Genomic DNA, 11,525 nt, shown 5'->3' with positions numbered 1-11,525 from the left:
CTCACAGGCACGGCTCCTTTAAGAGGCATCTGCCGCTGCTGCTGCCGCAGCCTCTGTCTCATTCAGCCGCTCGAGACCGGGCAGCCCTCTGTCCTTGTCCCTTCCTACCTTCTGCCATTTCAGGGTGCATTCTTGGATTTCTTCCTAGTTGTATGGCTTGTTCCTCTAGATCCCAAGCAAATTTTCCTTGCTGCTGCTCCTTGTTTCATCACAACTTTGATTTGGTCATCAGAGGGATGAACAGAGCCTCTATCATCTATGCCATTTTTTGTCCTCTAACAATATCTTATGTTATTGAACACTATTATTTGCTACCCACTATGATAAATGCTTTACCCGTTTATCCCCTTTAATCCTTCAAACAACTCTCTGAAGAATACAATATTTTCTTCCCATTCCAGATCAGGAAACTGAGACTCAGAGAAATGAAATAACTTGCCCATCATGAGTGAGTTAATAAAGGGTAGAGCTGGGATTAGAACACAGAAGCCTGACTCCAGAGCCAACTACACTCATTTCACAGTACTACCAACAATCTTATGAAAAGATGTTAAATTCATTAGCAACTAGGGAATTACAAATGAAACAAAAATTGTTGCCACTTTCCATCTATGAGATAGATAAGAACATTAGAATGTTTGAGATACATAAACCATATCAAATGTGGATGAGAATGGAAGGTGTAACTACTTACTACTTGGAAGAAAATTTAGGAGTATATGGTAAATTTGAAATTTCTTTGATTCTACAATCTGCAAAGTCTACTATTCATAAATCCTAGAAAAAATACTTATATATGGAGAAATGTCCAAGACGTTAGTTGCAGAATTATTCAAATAGTGAAAAATTGGAAATAAATGTTCAACAATAGATAAATGAAATATGGTATATCCAAATGCTTATCAAAGAGAATAAGCTAGGGCTATAATTATCAAATAGGTAGGTGTCAGAAACATGATGTCGAGTTAAAATTTTTCCAGAGTGATGCTGACATCATGCTACCATTAAAAAAATTTAAACTCATACAAGAACAATTCTATATATTGTTCATTGATAGGATTGCATGTAAGGAAAAGTTTAAAAACACACTGAATAAATTTTAGTTTAACCATAGTGGTTGATTTGGGGCAGTTGGGAATATTCAAAGAACACTTTAATTTTATCTGTAATTATTTAATCCTATTTTAAAAAAAAGACAGACTAAATATGGCAAAATATTGACAAGTGTTTATTTTGGGTATGGAAAGTTGGAGTCTTTGTTATATTATTTTCTATAATCTTAGTGTATCTGTCTATCTCTTTGTATCTCTGTCTCTGTCTTTCTACGTGTGTATACACACATGCACACACACAGATGTATACAGATATATAGATACACATATACATATTTTTTCTTTTATGAAATATATATATTTATTTTCTCAAAATCAAAGTGAGATTTAACATGTAAAACCAAGTAAAGTCGGTTTTACAAACTGAATCCAAACCAGGTCAATTATTAGCCACACTATTACACAGATATGTCTAAAATAATTTTAGCTTAGATTCTATAGTACCTATTGTAAAAATCAGTGCTAAATATTATTTGTAAGTACATGTCAGACAGTAACACGAGACTGTGTTCCTGCATAATTTGTCTATTTTTTGTGTCATTTACACCCTTAAATCCTTTACACTATAGAAAAACATGTGCGTTTGTTAAACCTTTGGCTATGATCATCTTGTGCTGACACACACTTCCAGAGATGAGGGAAGAACCCAGGAAAAGCAATAAAACAATGGCCTTGAGCCATAAGGACATAGTCTTTGTAAAAGAAATCCTTTGCTTTCAATATGTAACAGTCATTGGGTGGTGGCAGCTGAAAAATTTCCAACCAGTGGGAACACCTTCAGTTTAGGGGTGGCCACATACTCTCCTGGCTACTCACATCCCCAGAAAGGCTCAGCTTGATCAGAACTGATGTATTAGTGAGCCCCATCAAGTCTGCCCATGACTCTGGACAATTCTGAAATATCCTGGGTCATTGAGCTGGTTGTCTGCCACTGAGTACTTTCAGAAAGGCCCCCTTTACATCCTTGTTCCGGAGGCTATAGATGATGGGATTGAGGAAGGCAGAGACAACATTGTAGAACAGGGCCAGTTTCTTGTCCCGCTCTGGGTCATACCAGGAGCCAGGCCTCATGTACATGATCATGGCTGGCCCATAGAACATGGTGACTACAGTGACATGGGAAGCACATGTGGAGAAGGACTTGAGCCTCCCCTGGGATGAACGGATTCTCAAGATGGAGGCAAAGATATGGACATAAGAGGTCAGGATGAGGGAGAGTGGGACCAAAAGCAGGATGAAACCCAAGATGAAGTCCAACCAGTCGTTGAAGGATGTGTCTGCACAGGCCAGCTTCAGGACAGCAGGGACCTCACAGAAGAAATGGTTTATCTCATAGGAACCACAATAAGGCAGATGCATGGTGAAGACAGTGTAGATCAGGGCCCCAGATATGCTAATGGACCAACAGACTGTCACCATCTTGATGCAAATGGGACGGCTCATGAGTAAAGTATAGTGAAGGGGGAAGCAAATGGCCACATACCTGTCATAGGCCATAATGGCATAGAGGACACACTCAGCAATCCCCAGAACCAAGAAGATGAACATCTGGGCTACACAAGCTCCCCAAGAGATAGTCCTTCTTGGACACACCATATTAACCAACATCTGGGGCATGGTAGTAGTGACATAGCTCATGTCTACCACAGAGAGGATACTGAGAAAGAAGTACATGGGCGTGTGGAGGTGTGAATCCAGGTAGATCAGGGTGATGATGAGTCCATTGCCCAGAAGAGTGATGAGGTAGAGGAGGAGGAAGAAAGTGAACAGGACCATTCTGACCTGTGACTCACCGGAGAAGCCAAGGAGGATGAACTCGGACACAGAGCTGTGGTTCTGCATAGTCATCTGCTTGTTCAAGACAGACAGGACTCCCTGTTCCGTCCTTGGCCTTGGGGGAGGGAGGATGATGTTGACAGAAGCAGAGTCACACACACAACATCTTGCATAGTCGCTAGCACAGAACTAGTCAAAACTTTGTTGAGTTGGATGAAAAGGGACAGGAAGTTAGGAAAACTCTGGCACTGAAAAATAAGTCAGAAGACCTGGATTCATCGTAGGATGTCTGACTGCCCACATGCCTTTCTCTGGAAACCACCCTCACCCATAGCAGGCAAGGCATTAGGTAGCCGGGGATCCAGCAAACCCTGGCCACTGCCAAATTCCACCAAGGGTATATACTTGTTCCAGTCCAGAGGACAATTCTCTGCTAAGAATTTAAAATGATGACACTGAAAGTCTGTGTCAGTGGGCTGTGGGTGCCTCATGTACTTGTCAACCAGACGCGATATGATGGTAACTCAAAGTCACAGGGGAACTGAAGTTGTAGAGGGGAAAAGGAGAGGCCTTGCAGACATGATAAAAGAGCAGACATGTGGGAAGCGGAAAAGAGAGACCTCACAGTCCTGAGCAGCTGAGAGAGTGACTCTGCTTCCTGACCTGCTACACCCAGTTTCCCTGAGGCCTGTCTGAACTTTGTTTCTTGTCCTTGAGTATCTGTGGGATTTTCTATTGAATCCTTACAATTACCACCCACGACAACATTTTAAATCCAGTTCTTTCTGAATGTCTTGCAGTTGTCACTTACTCACGTGTGCAACCTTGGGCAAGTCCTTTAAATCCATTGGCCTCAGTTTCCCCATCTGTTAAATAGAGATGAAACATCTATGACACAGGGTAATGGCACGAGCATGTGAGATCCTGTATGTCAAAACATTTTGCAAAATATTAAACACTAGATAAGTAAAAGGGGTCAGTATAAGTGGAATGAGTCTGGAACTCATAAGATCGGGGGCTGGTCCTGACAGCACTGATTTTTCGTGTGATCTTTGGTAACTCCATACCCCTCTGCGAACTTCACAGCCCCATTTTTAAGTGAGGCTGTTGGACTTGAGCACCTCCAAAAGATGCTTCTGGCTTCCGGCTCTGCCGTTCTTTGATACGAGGGATACCAGGCTGGAGTCTTGCGATTGCATCAGGGCCATGAGCAACAAGCAGAGCTAAGCAGGCAGCTGAGCGAGATCGTGTCGGTCAGAGGTTCCTTCTGGGAGCTGGAGGCACGAGAACAGAGAATAGGAGAGTACAGAGAGCATAGGCTCGGGTGTCAGCACACCTGAGTCTTGTAGCCTCTTTAGCTACTTCTACGTCACTTAGCCTCTTGGAGTCCCATGTTCATCATTTGTAATGTCTCCTCCAGAGGGGAGATTGCATAAAATATACCCGGTATATTGAAACCGCTCAACAGATGGTAGCAATTTAGGCAATGGGCAGCTGAATGGGAAGGAAGAGCGGAGGGTGGGGGGAGGAGTGGTTGTGGCATTTTCAAGCTTCTGAGGTTCCAGAAGACAGGGCTGAAAATGCAATCATGAGGACTGGTTGTCACAGGGTGGTGGTGGAAGTCTGGGAGATGAAAACATTGTCTGAGGCTGTAGGGCAAAAGACGGTGGCGTGATATTTTTGTGCTGAGCTTTAGGTCATATCAATAATTGAATGAAGAATAATGTCCCAGATCAGCAATGTTTGAGAAGAGGAGAACTAGGGAACTCAGAGTCTGGGACATTGAGAGGAAAGACTTTCAGGAGATAAAGATTGGCCAACAGTGCGCCTGGCAAATCCTGAAGCCAGGATGATGAGGGCTGCTCACACTCTCCTTGCCACCAGTCCACATCCCAGACCTGGACTTTTTCAGTGCTCTCTTATTGACCTCCTTTCTTGGCCCATCCACCAGCAGATAATGTTTCATCTCTCATGCCCTTTCTCATGCCTCCTTAGGCTAGAATTTAGGTCTTTTCCCATCTGATTCTAACCAATTTTCAAGTCTGTGTGATTCACCAATACCTCAGTGAGATTTTGAGCCATGATGTTAGCCAAATATCAAAAGGATCCTGGTCTGAGCAGCCGGAGTGCCCTCCTCTCTCTGTCACAGATTTTTCAAGCCACCTGGCCTTCTCAGTATCTGTAGTATATACAGTGCAGATTTCACCACTCTTCCTTTGAGCTATATATCTGCTGGAAATCCTTCCATAATTCTTTCTGCCAACCTTCAAAGCTCAACTTGGTGTTTCCTCCTTTTTACCTAGCCAGCCCAGCCTTGTAGATTTTGTATTTTGTCTTCCCAGCCAGGCTGTAAACAGAGGCTGTCTCATTTAGATCTCTCCACAGGATCTAACAGGGATCCACAGACTGCTTTCTGGAACCCTGTTTCAGTGCTAATTTTCTCTGCTTTAAAACAAAATTCTGCTCTATCTTCCACCAATCTATTAAGTGGCAGGACTGGGCCTAAATCCTGGTTCTCTGGCTGCAATGCATGTCAGACTCTTAACTACTGTGATCTGCTGCCTCTCTCAAAGGCAGCTGTGAAGAGACAATTACACCAGTCCTTCACACTAGGAACATGCCATATTTATATCCACTTTCCTTTCTCTACCTGTCAATGCCTCCCTGTCCCTTCCCAGTGTCTGCAATTCTGGTAGAGAAGAAAAGAGCAGATGCCTCATCAGGGGCCCACTGGGGAGCCTCACAACACATTCTGGGTGTGGGGGTGGGAAGGTGCTCCTGAGAGAGACATGTACAAGTCTGGAAATGGCTATGAAAGTGCACTGGAGGTCCCACTTCTGTTCAGTGAGGGCAGGAGCCCCCTCCCCACATCCCCCAGTGAGTGGGCAGAGAAGACTAGCATGGGGCTCCTTTGTCCATTCTTGGGGATGTCCAGGGAAGGAAACTCCCACAATCCCTCCCTCACTTCCACATACAAATGACCAGTACCCCGTTCTTCTGTTCGAGTAGCCTCCTTCACTCCTGCAGCAGCGTCAGCCTAGTTTCTCCTGACCTCATGTGATGCAGGAGAAAGCAGCTCACCCCTCTCCTTAGTCTGGTGGCTCTACCAGGCATATCTGCACTTCTCTTAAGTGTGTTGGGTACAGAGCAGCCCTTTCAGCTGGTAGACCCAGGGATCATCTTCACATTAAAATGGAACTGGAGAGTGGATTTTCAATCCCTGATAAACCCTGAGGATTCCCCATCTATGCTGATAAAGGCAGCACAGAACCTCTGGGTGGATGAATGACACAGCCAGGAAGTTCAATGGCCCCAAGACATTTCAGGCTTGGCCCCTGGAGCTAGTGATCTGGGCATCCTTGTGAAGTTTTCATTTGGGGACTGAAATTTCTTCCCACTGAGACTTAGAGCCATGAGAAGTCCTATGGCTAGCTGCCACATTCCTGTGTGACATAGCAATAACATTAATAAGTGTTTCGTTTTTCTTTCAGAGTACTTTTTTTGTGTCCTCAAGCACTTTATTCAAGGCCACACACCTAGTAGAGGTAAAACTAAGGCTTGGCTATAGATGATATAAATGCTGCTAATACTTATTAGTGTCTTCATAACTACCATTTATTGAAACCTACTGTTATCTATGACCACAAACCTCATTGTGGTATAAGCACTACCAAACCTTCTACTAAAGCAATAGCTACCTACTATTGACTATTTACTCTTCTTGGCTGCTGCACTAGGCACTACACATAACATAATTAACCCTCACAACAAGGTCGGTAAGCCACTGATAGATCAGGAGACACAGAGAGTTTAGGAGAATTAAGTTGTTCATGCCGTGTAGCAGATACATTGTAAAGCCTGGATCTGAATATAGATCTGGTAGATTCCAAATCATCCTACTGCAGCACCTCTGTGACCAACATGCAATACCGGTTTACAGGGTGTGTACAGTCATGCTGTTGAGTGTCTATAAGGCTGGGTATAAGAGCCAGGTAGTCAAAGGCCATTACAGATATATAGTCTTCCACAGACCCACTTAGAGGACACTCTCCCCAACTCAGTACTCTCTCCTGCTAAAATTCCAAGAGAGAAAGGCAGGAGACTGCCTGAGCCTCGTTGACTGCTGGGGAGGAGCCTACCTCATGGGTGGGAGGCACCGACCAGCTATAAGAGTTGGTCCAGTCCAGCAAGGTAGAATTCAACTTCCGAAGGTCAAGTTCAGGGCAAGATGAAGGCCAGTTTGGGTACTAAGAGATTTAAGGCCAATGAGGAATACTTTTACCTTGGTAGAGGTCAGTGAGGAGGAATCCAGGTCAAGTGAAACTTAGGGATCAAATGGTATCTGTGTGCAGGAGTAGGACCAGGGACACTGAATGGGACCTGAGGGGCAGCACTGGATGAGTCCTGGTAATTGGGAAGGGTCCTAAACGAGCAAGTCATCTTAAAGGACAGTTTCTCAAGGCAAAGACCAAAAAAGTCTTGTTAGTACAACTGGAGCATGAAGTGAAACAAGCCAGCAGCTGAGCAGGACTGGATGCTGCCCCAGAGCGTGAGACTGTAACTGCTTAGTCCTCAGAGACAGCACATTCATCCAGGCAGTGCAGACTTTTAGGGCTCACAAGCATTAGCCACAGTACTTGGCCCCAACTCTAAGGAGACAGCAAGGGATTAGATTGGATGGAGTGATTTCGTATCTTAGTTTTCATGGAATAGTTTTGGTTTATTCCTGTTGAGGATCGATTAACTCCTGTAATTATTTTATTTTATTTATTTTTTGTTCATTCTCGAACTGTTTTTATTGAGGTGAAATTCACACAACATAAAATTGACCATTTTAAAGTGAACAGTTTGGTGCATTTAGTATTTTCACACTCAAAGTGTGTCTGAGTTTGGACGTTATGTGGTATCCTAGGTTAGGGGGCCGTGAGCCTGGAAGCTTCCTGATCTGAGGCAGCCCTACCCAGGGCACAGGCAGTAGGTGTTGCACAGTATAGTCATAGATTTGGGTATAATTTCTCTCCTGACTATTTGTCTGTTCTCTACACCCTTCCCTTCCCTAGAGTCAGGTTCTGAAACACCCAAAGACACAGAGATGGTGTTTGTTGTGCAACACAGGGAAAAAAAGCCACACAGATTGGAGGCTGAATGCTGACTCCACTACTTTCTCACCATGCGACATTGCCATATGGAGAATCGTTTTCCCCTTCTGAGCCTCATTTTCACCGTATTTAGAACAGAAAACAATGCTATGAGGGTTAAGAAGGTGTGTGTAAGGTGCTTAGCTCTTGTTCCGGTATCCAGAAAGAGCTCAGTCAGTGGCAGGTCCTGTCTTGACAGCAATAAGTGAGCAGAATTAAGGGTCAGCATAGTTCTTCTCCAGTGGAGGGCCAAGACACCCTGTAGCAGGGGCAGGAGCTCAGATGCCTGGATCCACAGTGGAAGGCTCCTGCCCAGGTCACACACATCTCAAGCAAGTGGGAGGGGACAGTACCTGTGTGGTAGCAATTTGGTTAGTAATGTGAACTTCACATGATTGTTCTGAGGAGTAAGTGAGATGAAGTATTTAACATAGTATGTGCTTAAGATATGGGAGAAATCATAGTTACGATCATTATCATCACCAGTTCTCTGAGGTCACACAGCTGGGAAGTGGTCCAGATGGGGCAAGAGCCCGACCTGTACCCCTCTGAAGCCTACTTCCATTCCAGCATACTTCTCACATCTCAGCTTAGTTTCTCTTCACTTAACGCTTGGCCATGGTTTATTAAGCTTTTATGTATCTATAGAAGGTTAGTATATGTAATATACATATAGTTGGATTTATTTTGTTACAATTTTATTAAGAATTTTTGCCTCTGTGTTCATGAGGGATAAGGGTCTGTAGTTTCCTTTTTTTTTTTTTTTTGGTAATATCTTTGGTTTCCACATCAGAGTGATGCTGGCCTCCCAGAATGATTTGGGAACTATTTTCACCTTCTAAAAGAGTTAGCTCAGACTTAGAAATATCTCTTCCTTAAAGAATTGGTAGAATTCATAAGCGAATCCATCTGGGTCTGGAGTTTTCTTTTGAAAAGGTTTTAAGTCCACATTCAGTGTCAAAATAGATATATCGCTATTCAGGTTACCTCTTTCTTTTTGAATGAGCTTTGGTCATTAACGTCCTTTAATAAGTTTGTCTATTTTATCTCAGTTATCTAATTTATTTGAATAAAGTTGTTCATAATATTCGTTTATTATCCTTTTAATATCTCGCCCATCCTCTTGTGGTTCCCTCACACACATGCGCTGATCAGTACTCATCTGAAGACTTGAGTGGACCTCCTGCAGACTTCCAGGCCTCTCTCTCTGTGTGCTCTAGTGCTTTGCTCTGTGAACTGTAGCCAACTTGGCCTCTGTCAGCACAGGCTGCTGTAACCGAATACTATAGACCGGGTGGTTTAAGCAACAAAAATTTATTTCCATGGTTCTGGAGGCTGAAAGTGCTTATCATATGATATTAAGTTTTGAAAAAAGTGGACTACTTAATCTGTTAGGATTTTCCTGCACAAAACAGAAAATCCAGCTAATAGTGTGTTAGCTATACAGGAATTAATTTATTTTATAGGACAAGCAGTCTCGAGGTAAGCAGCTACTTGTATTAGCTCACAGCTGGATAACGTTAATGAGAGAACCCCCGTCATTCTCTGAGCCTCTTTCTTGTTGTCTCAAGATGGCTTGCCCAATTCCAGGCATGACATCTGTATCCATGGGGAGAGAAAGGAGACTTGGGGGAAGGGGTCGTATCTCAGTCACTCTATCTATTTTGTTAGAAAAATAAATATTTTCACAAAAACTCTTTGCAACTCACAGGACAGGACTAGGTCACATGACTGCCCTTGCTGAACGAGATTTTGGGAAAAAGGAGAAATGAAAGTGTCCTTTGGGTTTGGATCATTCATGACATATTCAGTACCCCAAACAAATGTCAGTAAGAACATGGTTTATCGATAAAGAAGGGAGAAATAGATAATCACCCAGCTAGTACCTGCCACAATAAAATTGTGTAATATCAATGACGTGAGGGAAAAAAAGCCATTTTCATTTAGGTATAGAAGAAAGATAGAAACATAACTGAAATTTTCTTTGTCGTATGGAAGAAACTAGAGGGTAATTATTTTCTTCTTCCTACTTCTCTATCTTATGAATTTTTATTGATAAACATGGATTACTTTGCTCAGAAAACAGAGAATATTCAGTCAGGGATTTTCCTGGGTATCAAGGGATCTACAGTGGAATGGCCTTCAGACAGAGAATCAGGATTCTCTATTTCTCTCTCAGCCTCTACCACCTCGAAGCTCAGATAGAAGCCTCAGGAACTTAAGACGCCAAGAAAGGCTGAAGCCTACTTGGAGGATCAGAGAAAGCTGAGGAAGGGGCTTGCCACCACCTCTCACCCACTAGCAAAGTGCGTTGTGGGCACTTTGCAACCAGGCAGACCTAGATGGAGATCTCAGCTGCCTCGAATAGCTCTTTGACTTTGGACAAGTCATTTCACCTCTCTGAACGTCAGTGTCTTCATCTAAGCAGAAATAATGTGCTTCTTTCAGAGTTGTTTGAGATTTAAAAGAAATGATGTCTATGCCAGGCACACTGAAACGTTCAATAAATGTTGGTCCCTTTCCCTTTTCCTTCCCTATCCCTAGAATAATGTGTGTCCAGCAGAAGCCCCAGAAGAGCCCACTGCCCTCAAAAGTTGCTGCTCTTGGATCTAGATGTGTTAGCCAACCACCTCCCCTCCATATGTGACTCTGTCTTTTCCAGCCACAAGGCCTCATGGCTTCTTGCCTCTGGTCTGGCTTGCACTGGACCATGACACTGGGGCAAACACAGCCTGTGTGGCCAGACCAAACTGCCTTCAGGATCCTAGCTTCGCATAAGCTACTTAGGGCTCTGAGCTTCCATTTCTGTATCTGTGAAGTAGAAATGATAATGCTATAAGGATTTAGTATGCATCGAATGTCTGGCCTATAATGACTACTCAGAAAAAAAGAAAGCCCAATGGCAAGTATTATATTATGATGGAACACAGCTCCATTTCGCAGAGAGGAAGTTAAGCCTCTAGGAAGCTAAGTGACTTGGCCAGGTCACAGTGACCAAGTTTAATCAAAAATCCCTGGGTCTCCTGTGTACCCAGTCGCTATTCCAGAGATTGTTCTTTGGAGCCCTCAGCTGCTGAGGGGAAGGGCAGAAGTGGGAAGTGTCTGCTGGGGCTGCTATGGAGATGTTGGGCGGGGGGGTGGGGGCGGGCAGCATCCAGCTGGGGGAAATGGGCGGGATCAGGGTATAAGGGCTTATCAAGAGGAGGGCCTGTGACTCAGGCAGCCCCACATACATCCTCATAAGGAAAGGTAAGGCATACTGCATTGTAATGCAGACTGGGGATTCTGGAAGAGAGGAAAGAGTGTGGTTAGAGGGGGTAGGGAGTACGGAGTAGAGACAGATATGGGGCAGAAGGGTGCTGTAGAGAGCACATTATTGATGTCAGAAGGGACCGGTACTTACTTTTAGCTCAGTACAAGAAAGGCTTTTATGAAAGGCAGAGTCCAGGCTCCTAACCTGCCTTGAGAGGTAGTGAGTCCCCTGTCCCTGGGAATATGT

General features: G+C 43.8%; 1 protein-coding gene across 1 annotated transcript; it reads right to left on the bottom strand.

Moving 5' to 3' along the window:
• Nucleotides 1–2,021: 2,021 nt before the first annotated feature.
• Nucleotides 2,022–3,053, bottom strand: LOC120618935 (olfactory receptor 2A12-like). Its single transcript, XM_039883076.1, has one exon. It carries the CDS (start codon nucleotides 2,958–2,960, stop codon nucleotides 2,022–2,024), a length of 939 nt encoding a protein of 312 aa, XP_039739010.1. The 5' UTR covers nucleotides 2,961–3,053.
• Nucleotides 3,054–11,525: the final 8,472 nt, after the last annotated feature.

This window comes from Pteropus medius, unplaced genomic scaffold, assembly GCF_902729225.1.
Source record: "Pteropus medius unplaced genomic scaffold, Ma_sr-lr_union100, whole genome shotgun sequence".
Classification (NCBI taxonomy): Eukaryota; Metazoa; Chordata; class Mammalia; order Chiroptera; family Pteropodidae; genus Pteropus; species Pteropus medius.
Note: the sequence above shows the minus strand (reverse complement) of the source record. Positions and strands in the feature narration are given on the sequence as shown.

What these genes read in the sequence shown, in the direction of transcription:
- LOC120618935 (XM_039883076.1), bottom strand. Translation starts at nt 2,960, where the DNA reads ATGACTATGCAGAACCACAGCTCTGTGTCCGAGTTCATCCTCCTTGGC.